General features: G+C 38.3%; 2 protein-coding genes across 2 annotated transcripts in view; one reads left to right on the top strand and one right to left on the bottom strand.

Annotated features, from left to right (window-relative positions):
- Positions 1 to 157: 157 nt before the first annotated feature.
- LOC127628586 (chemokine XC receptor 1-like) lies at positions 158 to 6,824 on the top strand. Its single transcript, XM_052105358.1, has 4 exons — positions 158 to 169; positions 272 to 377; positions 2,704 to 3,215; positions 6,744 to 6,824. The coding sequence occupies exons 1-4, from the start codon at positions 158 to 160 to the stop codon at positions 6,822 to 6,824; spliced, it is 711 nt and encodes a 236-aa protein (XP_051961318.1).
- The window catches only part of map7b (microtubule-associated protein 7b), a 33,212-nt gene continuing 20,727 nt past the window's right edge, over positions 4,139 to 16,623 (bottom strand). Inside the window, exons 8-18 of the mRNA XM_052105807.1 lie at positions 14,821 to 14,978; positions 12,738 to 12,880; positions 11,969 to 12,225; positions 11,714 to 11,864; positions 11,412 to 11,580; positions 10,910 to 11,014; positions 10,705 to 10,746; positions 10,544 to 10,598; positions 10,313 to 10,451; positions 9,290 to 9,519; positions 4,139 to 7,372 (exon numbers count right to left, since the gene is read on the bottom strand). Coding sequence (XP_051961767.1) covers positions 9,297 to 9,519; positions 10,313 to 10,451; positions 10,544 to 10,598; positions 10,705 to 10,746; positions 10,910 to 11,014; positions 11,412 to 11,580; positions 11,714 to 11,864; positions 11,969 to 12,225; positions 12,738 to 12,880; positions 14,821 to 14,978 — 1,442 coding nt within the window. The 3' untranslated portion in view covers positions 4,139 to 7,372; positions 9,290 to 9,296. The remainder of the gene's footprint in view (positions 7,373 to 9,289; positions 9,520 to 10,312; positions 10,452 to 10,543; positions 10,599 to 10,704; positions 10,747 to 10,909; positions 11,015 to 11,411; positions 11,581 to 11,713; positions 11,865 to 11,968; positions 12,226 to 12,737; positions 12,881 to 14,820; positions 14,979 to 16,623) is intronic.

Below are 16,623 nucleotides of genomic sequence, written 5' to 3'. Positions count from 1 at the left end.
TACGGTATATGCATATAATGCATTAAAAGGATGACAGAAGCTGACAGCACACCCTAGCAACCACCTGAGCAATCCAGAATACATCGCTTGAGTATTCAGAATGAATTAAACTGGTCTAAGATACATGCTACTGAAAACCAACATTTATTTTTTTTAGATGGCAGACAAGGTAACTCTGGGTGCTGAAGAGATCTTGCTCTGGCTTTGAAGAGTGCTGGTGTATTCTTCTGCATACAGAGTCCCTTGAGTAAACATATTTGCTTCACTGCAGGAGAACCATGACTCGTCAAAGGTTATCCATCGACCATTAGGAAGAGAGGGTCATAAAGAGTTCTGGGTCTCAGGTCTGGAGACATGTGGAGAGAGGGCAGAACTGTGTTAGTTTGGATTTGGCAACAGGCAATCCTTATTAAAGTACATTAGTAAATATTGCAGAATGTATTTTTTTAATATACATATATACAGTAAGTTTGCGCTGCTACAATGTCAACCCATAGATGCTGCAGTTGCGGCACCTAGACAGCACATTTCCGCTGCTTTGCAGTGCCGTGAGGTTTAGTTGCTCAGCCTAAAGATGCTGCAGTTACGGCACCCGAACAGCACTTTGTGTTCAGCAGTAGATAACAAGCATAACTAGATAGGTACATTTCCTGAAGAAAATGTGAGTGGTGCTTGCAGTGGCAAAACTCGTCAAATAGCATGTTATAACTTAAAAAGAACTAAAATGATGGTCATAAAACGTTGCTGACATGTGTTAACATGATGTTAGCAAGTTTTTAGCATGTTTTAGTACTTCGCTAGGCGATGCTAGCATGTGTTAGCATGTTGCTAGCACATTTTTAACATGACGCTAGCACGTTTTTAGCATGTTAGAGCACTTCGCTAGGCGATGCTAGCATGTGTTAACATGATGATAACAAGTGGCAAGCACCACTAATGAATTATGTTATTTTTTTTTCACCCCAATTTGGAATGCCCAATTCCCAATGTACTCTAAGTGCTTGTGGTGGCGTAGTGACTCTCCTCGATCTGGGTGGCGAAGGAAAAATCTCAGTTGCCTCTGCGTCTGAGACCGTCAATATGTGCATCTTTTCACGTGACTTGTTGAGCATGTTACCGTGGAGACAGAGCGTGTGGAGGCTTCACACTATTCTCGACCACATCCATGCACAACTCACCACGCGCCCCACCGACAGGGACAGATTACCGACCGGGCCAATGGGGCCAGTGCCCAGGGGCCCTTGACTACCAGGGGACCCTTAACTGCCCAGGGGTGCCCTGGGCTTTAAGGCTGCGCAATCTAGTTTGGTGATCCCAGGTGTGAAGGCATTTCAACACCATTAATCCGCGTGCATTATTGACGGTCGCACACGCGACCGTATAATATGTGGTATGTTGTGGAGAATGTGATGTGTAAATTGAATTGAACGAAATTGATACTTTTATTCACCAAGATGGCATTCAACTTATCACAATGTACAGTCAGGACATTAATAACGTGAAAAATGTCTATTCAAATTTGAAAAGAAAAATTTCTTCTTAAACTACTTCAAAGAGTTCTCATCACAAAATCCTCCACGTGCAGCAATTACAGTTTTGCAGATCCTTGTTATTCTAGCTGTCAGTTTGTCCAGATGCTCAGGTGACCTTTCACCCCACACTTTCTGTAGCACTTGCCATAGATGTGACTGTCTTGTCGGGGACTTCTCACGCACCTTACAGTCTAACTGATCCCACAAAAGCTCAATGGGATTAAGATCCGTAACACTCTTTTCCAATGATCTGTTGTCCAATGTCTGCGTTTCTTTGCCCACTCAAACATTTTCTTTTTGTTTTCTGTTTCAAAAGTGGCTTTTTCTTTGCAATTCTTCCCATAAGTCCTGCACCCTTGAGTCTTCTCTTTACTGTTGTACATGAAACTGGTGTTGAGCGGGTAGAATTCAATGAAGCTGTCAGCGGAGGACATGTGAGGCGGCTATTTCTCAAACTAGAGACTCTGATGTACTTATCCTCTTGTTTAGTTGTACATCTGGCCTTCCACATCTCTTTCTGTCCTTGTTAAAGTCAGTTGTCCTTTGTCTTTGAAGACTGTTTGTACACCTTTGTATGAAATCTTAATTTTTTGGGCAATTCAAGCATCGTGTAGCCTTCGTTCCTCAAAACAATGATTGACTGACGAATTTCTGCCATTTTTGACCTAATATTGACCTTAAGACATGCCAGATTTTTGCATACTGTGGCAACTCAAAAACAAACACAAAGACAATTTTAAGCTTCATTTAACAAACCAAATAGCTTTCAGCTGTGTTTGATTTAATGGCAAGTGATTTTCTAGTACAAAATTAGCAATTTAGCATGATTACTCAAGGATAAGTTGTTGGAGTGATACTGCTGGAAATGGGGCCTGTTTAGATTTGATCAAAAATGACTTTTTTTTTCAAATAGTAATGGTGTTGTTTTTTACATCAGTAATGTCCGGACTATACTTTGTGATCAGTTGAATGCCACTTTTGTGAAGTACCAATTTCCTTCCGAAACAGCTAAATCTTGTGAGCACTACAGTGTGTTGTAAACTAAGTTTTGAAACTCCCATTTACCAGCTACGTCCTTAAAATGGTACTAGGAATAGCCACAACACTAACAAACAATCGCTTTCATTGTGAAATCAAGTTTCATTTAAAATTTTCTGTACATGTGTACAAGGTTTTACAACTCTGATGACCATTCAGCGATACATGGCCGTTGTTCATCCTCTGTCGGACTGGGAGAAATGCAGAGGGTTTTCAATCGCCCCCATTATCGTGTGGATCCTGAGTGGATTGGCTGCACTGCCAGGCTCTCTTTGCAGCAAAGTCATGTCACATAATACAAACCTTTACTGTGAATATGACAGCATTGAAGTAAAACATGCAGTTGTTTATTTGCACATTTTTTTTTTCTTTATTGCATTTTGCATCATGGGATTTTGCCATGTCAGGATGTTTTGGACAACCAGAAAGTCACAAACAAGGAGGCGACACAGAGCTATTAAAATCATTTTCTGTGTTGGTTTGTTATTCTTTATAGGTTGGGCTCCATTCAACATTATTATGTTTTTGAGAACTTTGATGGATTATGGTTTATACCGGTTCATAATCTGTGATGTATCCATTCGTCTTAATAATGAATTTTATGCCTGCCATCTGATGGCTTTTTCACATTGCTGTATAAACCCTGTGAGTGGTGGTGGTGTAGTGGTCTAAGCACATAACTGGTAATCTGGTAATCAGAAGGACACTGGTTCGAACCCCACAGCCACCACCATTGTGTCCTTGAGCAAGGCACTTAACTCCAGGTTGTTCCAGGGGGATTGTCCCTGTAATAAGGGCTCTGTAAGTCACTTTGGATAAAAGCATCTGCCTTTGTTGGTGGAAATTTTTTCATGTTGAATGTTGCTGAAGAAGATTTGTCCAAAACAAAAACAACTACCAACTAGCCAGATTGGAAATTGTCCAGAGTGAATTCTTCTAATTAAAGAATTCACCCAGGAACATGTATAAAACACACACACACACACTCGCTCTCTCTTTCCTCACTTAGTCAATGTAATACTCCTAATTTCAATATTAACATTATCATAATTATTATACTTACAGAATTGTATTAAATGTAAATACAGAAATAAATGTAAGATTCAGGTGACCTTATAATATGTATTTTCACTGCATCTAAAAGTTGAGAAAATAAAGCATTATTTACTCTGTAAATGGGCGTTTTATTTTTCAACTTTACATACTTTCTTGTCCTAGGGGATGATTTTTATTAAAACAGATTTCCACTTTTTTACTTTTTGTTATACAAGGGTCTCATTAAAACTAAATTAGAAACTCTTTACCATGTCTTCATTGTACCTATCAAATGCCTTTTACGTATAGATTTGATAGTTTTAGCCCTGTCTTCTGGAAATGACACTGTGATGAAACTTTTCATGACTTTGAGAAAAACATAAATGACAAAAATTATATACATGATATACATTTCCTGTGATGCATAAACACTGTTGGAAATTTATATTAGACATAAAAATGAATTACGAATGTGAAATTGTTTTTAATGACACTGACTTTCTAGAAGTCCACAGTGTTAAAAGTCCCAAACTTGAACAAACCCCTACATATATATCAATCAAAAACTTAATTATACTGTTTTACAAACAACTTTAAACAGAAATACATTCTGCTTTTGAACTGTTTGTCAAAATAAATACAATAAAAATACCCCCTTTTCTAAACAGCTGCTTATACATGCAGAAGTTTCATCAAGGTTAGTAACATCATTTTAACAACAGCCCTCATTTACAGTGACATTTATCCTGTCAGGGACGCATGTCAAGTTACACAATGAAGCAGTCTTAGTTGTTTCTGAACAAAATGTTTTATTGCTTTTGATCATCTGTACATGCAATATAGATCGAATTGGTTGGAAAAAAATCCTTCTGATTGCTGTTGGTTTGGTCAAGGGCACATAGGGGCTACATCAGATTTATTTGTTTTTCATAAATAATACAGAAGATTAAGTATTCACTGAGATCGCTGTCTCTCAGTGAAGTTGTGCTGGTCTTAAACCTTCACTCACAGTTTCCCCAAAATAATGCTGTCAGATTTTGTGCATCATTTAAATGTACTCGTGTATTAATGCTTTGTACTGTTTGCATTTAGAAATGTATTTTGTGTCAGTTTAGACTTATTTGACCAGATATGTAATCGATCCCTGCCTTTATTTGCAATGTCTCTTGTAACTAAAGTCTGTCTTTGTTGTTTACAAGGACAAAGTGGATTATAAAGTAATGTTCCCTATAAAGGATACTTGGTATTACATAAGCCCTCTGTCATCATATCACACAGGGCGTGGATGAAAGTAAAATGAATACATGATGTAGCAGCAATGACAGGGCTAAACCGAGAGCATTTATTGGAAGCCTATTGATGAACTAAGGATATTTTGAACACAAAAAACGAATCAGCACTTAAACAGATAAAGAGGTCACGGGCCATCAAAAAGTTACTTCATCTGATAAGGCAAAGGAAAGACATTGGTAGCAGCATTTAAAATTGAAAGACATTCTGCTCATTTTTTATTACAATCGATTTTGCGAGATTTCATTCTTTATATTGGTGCACCGATCAGGAAATTTAAGGCCGATACCGATCTCTGATTTGTTGTATTGGTTAACATTAATGCACTATGAACTAACATGAACTAACAATGAACAAATGTTGCATTTCTGCTGTAAAAAAATGCTGGTTTGTTCATGATGCCTAATACATTGACTAATGCAACGAATGGAACCTTTTTATAAAGTTACCAAAATTACATTAATTGTGAATTGCTAACATTTATTTGTTTTGAAACAGTTATGAATAGTTCTGTTGTCAATATCAAAATGCCATTGTGACATACTGGCAACCAGTAAAACCCATGAGAGCATCACACACAGCAGAGATACATTCAAAAATAAGAATAATATATCCATTACAAGCTTTAAAACTGCTCCAGTGAGAAATCATTAAGATCTATGATTTGTTTACTGTCTTTGGCATCTTGTAACACAAATCACTAATTATTAAGCAAATGCATGAAGACGCGCTGCCGTTATTGATGGTTAAACAGTTCTATCTGTTATTAGTGGTATTGTGACCAACAGTGATCTGATTTAAATTGGGATCCTCACAGAATACTGCTGGGATGAGTGACTGGTGATGAAATATCGAGAGCACCCGGAGAGCGCTCCTGTTAAAGAGAGTAAAGCTAAAAGCTCATGATGGCTCAAACAGTCTCTATCGCTCCACACAGCATCTGATTGTCACGAGTACTCCGATTTGTATTCGCATGTATATGTTGTTTAATTAGTTTTTATACCCTTCAGCTGCCTCTTTATCCTCTTACTGCTCACAGTGCAGTGAGTCAGAATTACTACCGTAATGACTCTAGAAAATGGGCAATTTTGAAATGGGCAATGTGCAATTCTTACACATTTGTTAAAACTAAACAGCATGTTCATGTGAATTACAACATGTCTGAAAGTTAAACTGCTAACAACTCCAAATGCCACTCTGTCATGCTTCAAGGGCCGAGCAAGCGTTCATTCATTAGAGTAGCAGTGTATGTGCGATTCCCTCCGTGCTGCAAAAAAGATCGGCCCTGATTCTAGGCACGATCGGCCAGCTGACCGTGGATTTAAGATGAAGATCAGCCGATTTCGATCGATCGGTGCACCCTTAATTCTTTATATTGATATTTTTATTGGATTCACAGAACACGGCTAGCCAACTATCAACAGAGAAGCTCACGAAAAAATATCGAAGTCACATTTTACCCCAAAATCTTAATATTTTCTTTTTACTTTGCAAAACGAAAATGAAGCCTATGTTCTCAAAAGTGATTAAGGGTAAAAGGATAATAGTGATATTTTTTATGTTCATAAATTAAACCATTACTGATTTAAAATGACTGGCGTGGCAACAAATACAACAATGACGTATAAATACTTTACAATTTAAATAATATATACTTGTTCTTTGTTATTAAAGTTATGTAAAATGTGTTTAATTGTAATGAAAACAATGTTACAATGCTAAAAAAAAGTTAATGGTCCTAATAGGCCTAATTTTCTTTATGCAATGTTTATTATTTATTTCTTTTGATTTTTTTGGGAAAATGTGACCTGGATTTGTGATATTTACTCAAACGTTTGCTTTGTTCAGATTACGCAGACAGCAGTATGCTGGGGTGCAATGGAGCAAGAGATCTTTGCAACCGTACCTGTAGCAAAAATCATCAATTAAGAGGCAAACATCTGTTCAAGCTTTACAAAGAGGGAGGAAAATATGTTCTATTCATTATTAACACCAATTACAAAAAATGAAGCAGAGAGTTCAATCACTCCATTGCTGGCATAATGGGAGCAAAACTAGGAGGTTTTGCCATAAGCCTGTGTTAACATAACCACCACTCTCTCGTCACACATTCCTTACGATTAGCACTTCACAGGAGTTTCCATGACAGAGACAATACTAATCTTCAAGTATTAGATGTGACTTTATAGTCACCAACAAGAGTGGCCCCCTCCATTAACAGTGGATAATTAGTTTGAGCCGTACCACCTTCAGTTTGGGGAGATAGGAGCGGATCACAGGAAGCACAAGCCAGGAGATCCGTCTCTGCTGTGAGGAGATGGTCGGAGATTTTTCCTTCTTAATTTCTCTTTGCGGTTTGAGGTGTCTTAGTGTCAGATGGAGGGAGATACAGTGAGGGGTCGGACCTCGGACTCATCCTATTTTTCTTGCCTGTGTTGCACGCAGCACTTCCATCATTATTTGTGTTCGTACATCATCTGCAATTAAAGGAAATCAAAATCAGATAAATGGGGACATGTGTTTTATTCTACAGACTGTTTAGGGTTTCTTCAAATTCCTTAAACCAAGATCAAAATTATAAACTCGTTCTAGAGCTTTCAAACTATATTGACCAAGCATGACACAGACCTTCAGACTGTTCTGAATTGTGTTGCTATTTATGTTATAACTGATTAGAATAGTTTTTGCACAGCGAACTATTAAATATCCCAAAGTAGAGATACTTTGACAGAGTGTTCAAACACCAAACAGTCTGGTTTTAAGTTACAATACAAATCTATACATCTTTCTGATGGTTTTATCTGAAGGTACTTGAATATCCATCCAGCCAGCCAGTCAGCCATCCATCCATCCACTGTTTTAAAACTTTCAGACTAAGGCTTTGTAAAGCCAACATCAAAACTTTTCCTTGACTAACTTTACCAATAGTTCATATTAAAGGGGTCATGACATGAGGAATTAAATGTTTCTTGATCTTTTGACAGAAGAGGTAATTGTACAATACAAAACTGTATGTTTCAGAACTCAAAACTTCCTCGGCACTGCCAAAAGAGCATTTGTTTGAACCAAATGACTCGTGCTCTGCTTCCTCCGCATTGTGATGTCACACTATGGTAGACATTTGCATCCGACCGCCTCTAAAACAACACATCAATGCCAATTTCACCTTACCACTTCAGTAGGCCCGCACAGAAGTGGTGAGCAGTCAGATGGCAAGGAGAGAGCAGGTCAGTCAAGAGCAGAGAGCCGATCATAAAAGTGGCCGTTTACTGTCAAGTCTTAAAGGAGAGGCAGCACCAAAACCGAGCGTTTTTGAAAGAGGGTCAGAATGAGAGTGAACCTCAAGGAACATAATAATAATCTAATGTACTACAAAATGTCCAATGTACTACATCCTTGAAAGTTAACAACACACAAAAAAAGCCTCTACCCAATCCATTTACCAAACATTAGCCTCCTAAACGGTTTGTTAAAAAAACTTCCATCACAGCCATAAGCACATAAAAATTGACAAACCACATTTACAAATCAACGAAAACGTTTTTTATTCCATGTGACACACATTTGGATTTCAACAACTGAAAATGGGTCAAATTTAACAAATATACACATGGAGTCACATTGACAGCCATATCTCTCAGGGATTTAACCATATAAGGCCTTAAAAATTAAGACACAAAAAGTAAAGTTTGTTCTGAACCAGAATCTACAAGAATATTAAGATATCATTAATAGGGGGCCTGGGTAGCTCAGCAAGTAAAGACGCCGACTACCACCCCTGGAGTTGCGTGTCCAAGGCGAATCCAGGGTGTGTTGAGTGAGTCCAGCCACTCAGTCTCCTAAGCAACCAAATTAGCCCAGTTGCTAGGGAGGGTAGAGTCAAATGGGGTAACCTCCTCGTGGTCGCTATAATGTGGTTCGCTCTCGGTGGGGCGCATGGTGACATGTGCGTGGATGCTGCAGCATTTGTGCTTATTTTCTGGCATGTAGTTTTGCTCCAAAGGCGAAAATTGGCATTTTGACCCCACTCAACAAAATAATAGATTACTCCATGGCATTTAATACTTTGGCTTTCATAATTATTTATGTTCATCTATCATCAGTAAAAAAAAATATATATAAAAAAACTAGAGCCAGGGACCTCTGGCTGAGATGACTCAGAATGACCTTTTTTCTATTTGAAATATTTTGAAGACTGCCAATTTTGGTATGATTTCACGTGGCACGTGTTGAGTGCATGCCTCTTCACTGTTTCACAATGTCACGTTAACGTGTATTCCTTGCTTTGTCAGATTTTTTAAATAAGCAGAATTTTCGAGAGTAATCGCGATATTGGTGTGCATGCAAACATGTTCATTGATGTGATAGAAGACGCTAAAGCCTGATTGACTCACCTGCACTCTACAGTGCTGGATTCTCCTCCAGTTCACTCACATTACGTGTGCCGTTCCCTCTGAAGGCCAAGAAGGGAACCCTTCTCTTCTCCTGCTCTTCGTTTGCCACCTCCTCTCCGTCTCCTTCCTGACGGGACACTTTGGTCACCATGGGAACCTCTATGACCTCCTCAAAGGCCTTTATCTCTGCAACAATGCCATTTTCTCTGAGCTGGGCAGCAACACTTGTACTGAAGACAGAAGATACAGAGCCTTTAATACCAAACTATAATAATTTACATCGTTTGTATTTTCTCTGATTAAGCATGGCTTAAAATACATTATAGTCTTAAAAAAGAAAATGTTGTGAATAATAAACATAAACCTATGAATGAGTGGTTAGTAAATTAATAAGCAGTTTTAAACAGTGCTCATACTTTTTGTAAAGTGATTTATTAAAGCTTATAAAGTAGGCAATGGGTTACAGTTCCCACTGTAACCAGCAGAGGGCAGAAGAGAGACAGATCCACAGAAAGACATTCTTCTACATTACTTTGCATTAATGAATTAGTATGATTTGCTCTAAAGAGCCACACAAATTAGGAAAACTTTTAATAGTAAACTAAAATAGTTCAGCTAGAGCAGAAGTGTAATAGGTATCCCCTTTAACAAAACTCGCTAATATAAAATAAAGAATTACAGTCATAGAGTTAAAGAGTTACTATACACTGAATTGCAAAAAATCTCATAATTATTATTGCTTTTTTCTACTGCTGATAGTACTTAATCTTCATAATAAAATGAAACAGAATAGATAACTACTTCAAACTCACAGCGTTTTAAATCCAGAAAAATCTGTGATTTTCTTTTGTTTTTTTAATGACTATTTTTGGCCTTTTTGCCAATTTAATTGATATTATATTGAAGAATGGAAGAAGAGGGGCAAATTGGATTGGAAGCATGTGTACTACTAACCATTAAGCCAAGGCTCAGATAGTTTATTATTATGATTTATTATGAAAATAAGCAGTGCGCTGGACTCACCTGTGACCAGCAGGTGGCAGTATAGGTGTAATGAAGCAGGGGCGCGTGTGTCCATTACTGTCACTACGTTCTGTCACAGAGGTTTCAGGAGACATAGGGGATGACACACTCACTGACGGGCTACTGGATACTGTACTCGCTAAAAAGAGAGGAGAGATTGAATTGGTGATGTCAGATTCGCAAATGAATCATTCTGTTTATAGGCGATTCTTTTTTAAATGATTCACTTACCTGAATCTTGTCCACTCTGTTGGCCTACCTCACCATTTCTCTGAGGAGTTATTTTCTTCAAGTGAAACACAGAATGTGTGTTAGAGAGACAGCATCTCAAATGATTGGCAACCATGCTGTAAAGGAGGCGGTGGCAATTACATGCAGGTATCAAATCTTACCTGATCAGATCGGCGTGTGCGTTTCATAATTTCTTCAAGGCGCTGTGAGGCACAAGAACATACTTGTTACTTTTCCACAAATTGTCAAATAACATGCCAGCATTCTCAAAATACAAATCATCTTTAATTCTATTAATGTCTCAATAAACTGAACTCAAAAACAGAACTAGGACATTTTGTGTTCACAGCATTTTGTTGATGTTACCTTCTTCCTCTCCAGTCTCTCGGACTCTTCTTTCTGGAAGTGTTTCTCTCTTTCCTGTCGCAAACGCTCTGCCTCTTCTCTCTGTCGGGCCTCCTCTTCCTCTTTCTAAACAAAGGCACACATTTGAATAAACCTCTAGAATATCTTCAATAAAAAAATACAAAACATTCATACACAAGTTACATTTACTTATTTTTAGGGCTGCCCGAGATAAATAAGTTTAACATTGATCAATTTAATGCACATAACAAAACTATTGAATACACTAAAACTACATTATTCTGAACGCACTTCATTTTGAAAGAAAAATTGCAATTCAAATATAAATAAATATGATATATAATATGACAGGCCTAATACTTCAATATATTCTAATGGCAAATTTTGCATTCACATACCTTGAGCGAGTGTTGTATGTGTTTGAGTTTATTCATCTGTCTGGTGTGATTAATGTGTGTGTGTGTGTGTGTGTGTGTGTGTGTGTGTGTGTGTGTGTGTGTACCTGTCTCTGCAGACATTCAGCCTCTTCTTTCTCCCTTTGTGCTCTCTCCTCCTCTATATGCTTTTCCTCCTCCTCTTGTCTCCTTCTTTCTTCTGCCTGCCGCTGGGCCTCCTCCTCTCTCTTTGCTCGCTCCTCTGCCTTTCTGCGGGCCATCTCCTCCCTGCTGCGTCTGCACACAGAAAAACACAATGATTTGAAAATGAGTTGCAGCATATGTTTCTGTCCTAAAATGAAATATTTCCATCTATAAAAACTGATTAAATGAGCCGTTGTAAAACAGTCAATGTGCGGTGACCACACACCTTTCTGCCTCTTCCTGTTTTCTCCTCTCCTCTTCTTCTCTCTCTCTTTGATCTCTGGCCTGTCTTCTTTTCTCAGCCAGCAGACGAGATGCTTCTTCGGGATCTGTTGTACCTGCAGAGGGCCGAGCTGATGAAGGACTTCCAGTCATTTCTATATATAAAGAGAGGAACAGAATAAGTTATGCTTGGTAAATTCAAACTGAATTAATGGTGATGAAAGTGATGGTTAATTAGTTGTTGATCATAAATACTGACCTGCAGTGGGCTCAGGTTTAGTTGCAGGGGCCTGTGGTTCAGTTTTAGGAGAGTTGGAATTTGGCCCCTGCTCCTCTTTTTTGCCCCCCTCTCCCTCTGGAGTAACTCTCGGGCTCTCTGGTGCCACTCTGTTGGGCCCAAGATTGCCAGGCAATAATGAGGGATTACTAGGAGACAGAGGCATTGATGCAGGAGGAGGTGGAGACCTGGACTTTTGGGGGTTAGGAGTCTTCTGAGGGGGTTTAGCAGTGGAGCTCCTGAGAAAAAATAAAAACAGAATTGGTGAGTGGAAAGTAATTCATCTATTCTCTTATTCTGTCCAATGAAACCCACAGCAAAGTTTCGAGGTCACAATTTTCCCTTGATCATTATAAACAGAAAAAAAAAAAAATATTTAGCTTTTTATAGCCTATACATTTTTTTCTTTTCCATCTTGACCATCTTTTTTACATTTATAAATGATAAATACACATTTATAATTTATTAATAAATAAAAAATTTTGTTTTTATAATTTTTCATCAAAATGTAAAAACTTTCTCTTGATGTTACCAAGACCGTGTGGGCAGAGAAAACAATATTGACAATTCCAATTCCAAAAAAAACAATCATGCATTAAAATCAAGCCCCATCCTACATTTCCTGCTGAATATTTAGTTTCACACTGAAATATGTCAAATTCTGGAATGTAATATTATGTTTCTATATAACATTATATTGATATCTGCATTTCAAAGGCAATACTGTATGTGCATCTGTGTTCTTGTATACCTGTTGGGAGATGGATTGGTGACCCTGATGCGATTACTGACAGGTGAAGGAGCTCTCTTGGGTGTGAACAGGCTCAGACTGGGAGTGGGGTAAGAAAGATTGCTCCATGACTTCCTCACATTGTCCTTATCCTTTCGGTCAACCTGCAGAAAGAAGCAAAAAATAAGTTTTAATTAGGGATGCAATGAAATTTCGACCACTGAAATTTTTTTTAACCGAAAGGGGGAAAAAAGGCAGACAATCTTGGCTGCAAAATTTTAACAGTTTAACATTTAAAATACAGTAACAGAAACACTCACATGGAGAAAAAGCTTTATGTTGCACATTAAAGTTCACATCCCCAGAAGTTAAATGATTGCTCTCTTGGTCATTAGCACATTAATAAAGAGCATTTTCCAGTGTTCTGGTTTTGTGTTGTCACGTGTCACGTTAACATCAAGCTCCAAAATGACATTAAAGAAGCATAAAAGCACAATTAAAGTAGACCAACATGGCTTGTGAATTATAATCAAAAGACTTGAAGCCATTCGATTGTTTTGTGAATCACAAAGGATGCGTTTAATAAATAAATAAATATACAGTCTGCATTCACAGCACTCTTCAGTGCATAAGCAATATTCTGTCAATGACACACACACACACACACATACTATGATGCGCTGCTTTTTTCAACACTGCTGCTCACAATATGTGAGCGCTCCACATTAACTCAGTCTCAGATGTAAATGCTTGATAGTTCGGTTCACTTAAAATAATTATAATTTATTACAAATTACAATATTTAAATTGACTGAGTAATGTGATATCCTTTCACAACTAACGTGAAGACAAAGAGATCCACTAAAGTATCCATTCCACATTTTATGTCTACATACATTTAGAAAAAAAAAAATCTAAATAAATGTGCCAATTGATGGAGCCAAAAGAATAATATATGTGTTCATTGAAGATTTTCACCTGGAGCTCCACCTACTTTGAGGCCGGCAGCTAATTCCAGTTACATTGTTCAGTCAACATGAACACGCCAGCGTGCAGAATTATTAGTGAACTGGTTCACACCATTCTTTTGTCTGTATTCTACCCATTTACACTCTGTTATACGCCCATCTTTGCATTAGTATCAATATAAAATACAATAACAGGGTTATCAGGGCATATTATGACTGTGTATTGCGTATTAGTGCATTCTAAACATCAGTCTAAAATGTATTTGGTGCATTATCGCATATAGTGAATTGTTTAGCACATTATCGCCATAAATGCGAAAGGTAAAATATACAAATGACACATTATCTACTGCATATATTACTTTAAATCATCAAGTAGTTAAAACAGCTTCTTGTACTGATCTTGTGTGAATTCTACTCATAGAATGAGGCATGAAGTCATTGATATCACATTTTTATGTTATATTAGTTGATGTTATACATGAAGTCTTAAGCATTATCATATGTAAATATACCTCTCTAAATGCCTCCCACAGCAGTGTGGCTGATGTCTGAATGTTCATAAACAGTATGTCATTGCTCATCTATTTCGAACTTCTTTTTGGCTCTGAGCGAATAACAAAGAAACATTTTGCCTTGAGTGTGCCAGGGCCTTGAAACTCATATCAAAGAGCAAGAAACCTGTTTTCACAATATGACCCCTTTAAACTAAATTAGGTTTATCTACAATGAATTACATAATTTTAGTGTTAGCTCTTAATTGGAGTAAAGTCTGTTGAGGTTCTAGCAGGATCAAGGCAGTGGGTTTGGTACAGCTGGCAGCTGTGGAGCTGGCACCAGCCCCTAAAGGCAGATTGATGGAGTCTGATACAGGTCAGTGGTTCAAGGGTTTTAAATGTAAGTCTCTAATGACGTAAGCACCTAACACAATCATACATAAAAAGACTGAAGAATGTGAACCGAACATGGTGAACGAAAAACATTTGTTTTGTGTGATTCAGCATCCACACCTATAGGTGTCAATGTAAAGTCCAGCACCACTGCTATAGCAGCCTCAAATTAATTTCAGACCTGGAATGATTGGGCACAGACATGCAAAATCACATTTACAACAACACATGTATAAGTAGGCTTACCGGTATATTCTGAGTGGTCTTTCTGCGAGTGCTGTTGCCTTGAGGAATGTACCCTGCTCTAAGGGGTCTCTCGAGATTAAGGCCAGCTTTGATTGGTCGCTCAGCACTGTGACACTGGAGGGACTTGAAGGACATCGAGGTCATTGGGTGACAGGAGGCTGAGCGAGGACAAACGGGGATCACTGTACCACGGTTCAAGTTTAACCAACCGACCAGTGAGTATTGACAGATCATTAATTTATTCAATATGGAAATGAGGAGCGACAGAGAAGGAGGTGGGAAGAAAAGACGGTTTGGGAAAGGGTGAGTGATTGAGTAATGGAAACAGTGGAAGGAGAAGAAAAAGAGAGTGTATTAGTGTCTACAAACCACTAGAGAGAAATTAGGTAACTCTTGGATCATCACTGATGTGTGAGTGAAATAAACTTTCAGGCTATGATCTCAATGGCATACTACCATACTACTTGTACTATTTCTGCAGTAGACAACTTCCATTTCCAATGTGACTAATGAAACAGAAGCAATATCAACATTTTAAAAATACATACAGTAATGTGCAAAAGTTTTAGGCACTTGTGAAAAATGCTACAGAGAGTCTTCAAAAATAATGCCATAAGTAGTTTTCATTTATCAATTAACATCATGCAAAGTCCAGTAAACATAAAAAAGCTAAATCAATATCTGGTGTGGCCAACTCTGCATTTAAAGCAACCCCGATTTCTCATAGGTACACCAGGACACATTTCTTGGAGAATTCACCACAGTTCTTCTATCTATTTAATCTGTCTCAATTGCTTCTGTCTCTTCATGTAATCTCAGACTGACTCAGTGGGGGGCTCTGTGGGGGCAATGCCATCTCTTGCAGAGTGCCTTGCTCTTCTATTCTAATATTTTCTATTTGCAAAAGTAATGTTTGGGAGTCTAAAATGTATTTTTCCTATTGACACACTAAAGCTGAAGATATATAAAAATAATTTAAGACAAATGTTTTTAAGTGCCTTAAACTTTTGCACAGTACTGTATATACAGTATCTCACAAAAAAGTGAGTACACCCCTCACATTTTTGTAAATTTTGTATTATATCTTTTCATGGGACAACACTGAAGAAATGACACTTTGTAGTGAGTGTACAGCTTCTATAATAGTGTAAATTTGCTGTCCCCTCAAAATAACTCAACACATAGCCATTAATGTCTAAACCGCTGGCAACAAAAGTGAGTACACCCCTAAGTGAAAATGTCCAAATTGGGCCCAAAGTGTCAATATTTTGTGTGGCCACCATTATTTTCCAGCACTGCTTTAACCCTCCTGGGCATGGAGTTCACCAGAGCTTCACAGGTTGCCACTGGAGTCCTCTTCCACTCCTCCATGACGACATCACGGAGCTGGTGGATGTTAGAGACCTTGTGCTCCTCCACCTTCCGTTTGAGGATGCCCCACAGATGCTCAATAGGGTTTAGGTCTGGAGACATGCTTGGCCAGTCCATCACCTTCACCCTCAGCTTTTTTAGCAAGGCAGTGGTCGTCTTGGAGTTGTGTTTGGGGTTGTTATCATGCTGGAATACTGCCCTGTGGCCCAGTCTCCGAAGGGAGGGGATCATGCTCTGCTTCAGTATGTCACAGTACATGTTGGTATTCATGGTTCCCTTAATGAACTGTAGCTCCCCAGTGCCGGCAGCACTCATGCAGCCCCTGACCATGACACTCCCACCACCATGCTTGACTGTAGGCAAGACAAACTTGTCTTTGTACTCCTCACTTGGTTGCCGCCACACACGCTTGACACCATCTGAACCAAATAA

Source organism: Xyrauchen texanus, chromosome 35 (genome assembly GCF_025860055.1).
Source record: "Xyrauchen texanus isolate HMW12.3.18 chromosome 35, RBS_HiC_50CHRs, whole genome shotgun sequence".
NCBI lineage: Eukaryota > Metazoa > Chordata > Actinopteri > Cypriniformes > Catostomidae > Xyrauchen > Xyrauchen texanus.
Note: the sequence above shows the minus strand (reverse complement) of the source record. Positions and strands in the feature narration are given on the sequence as shown.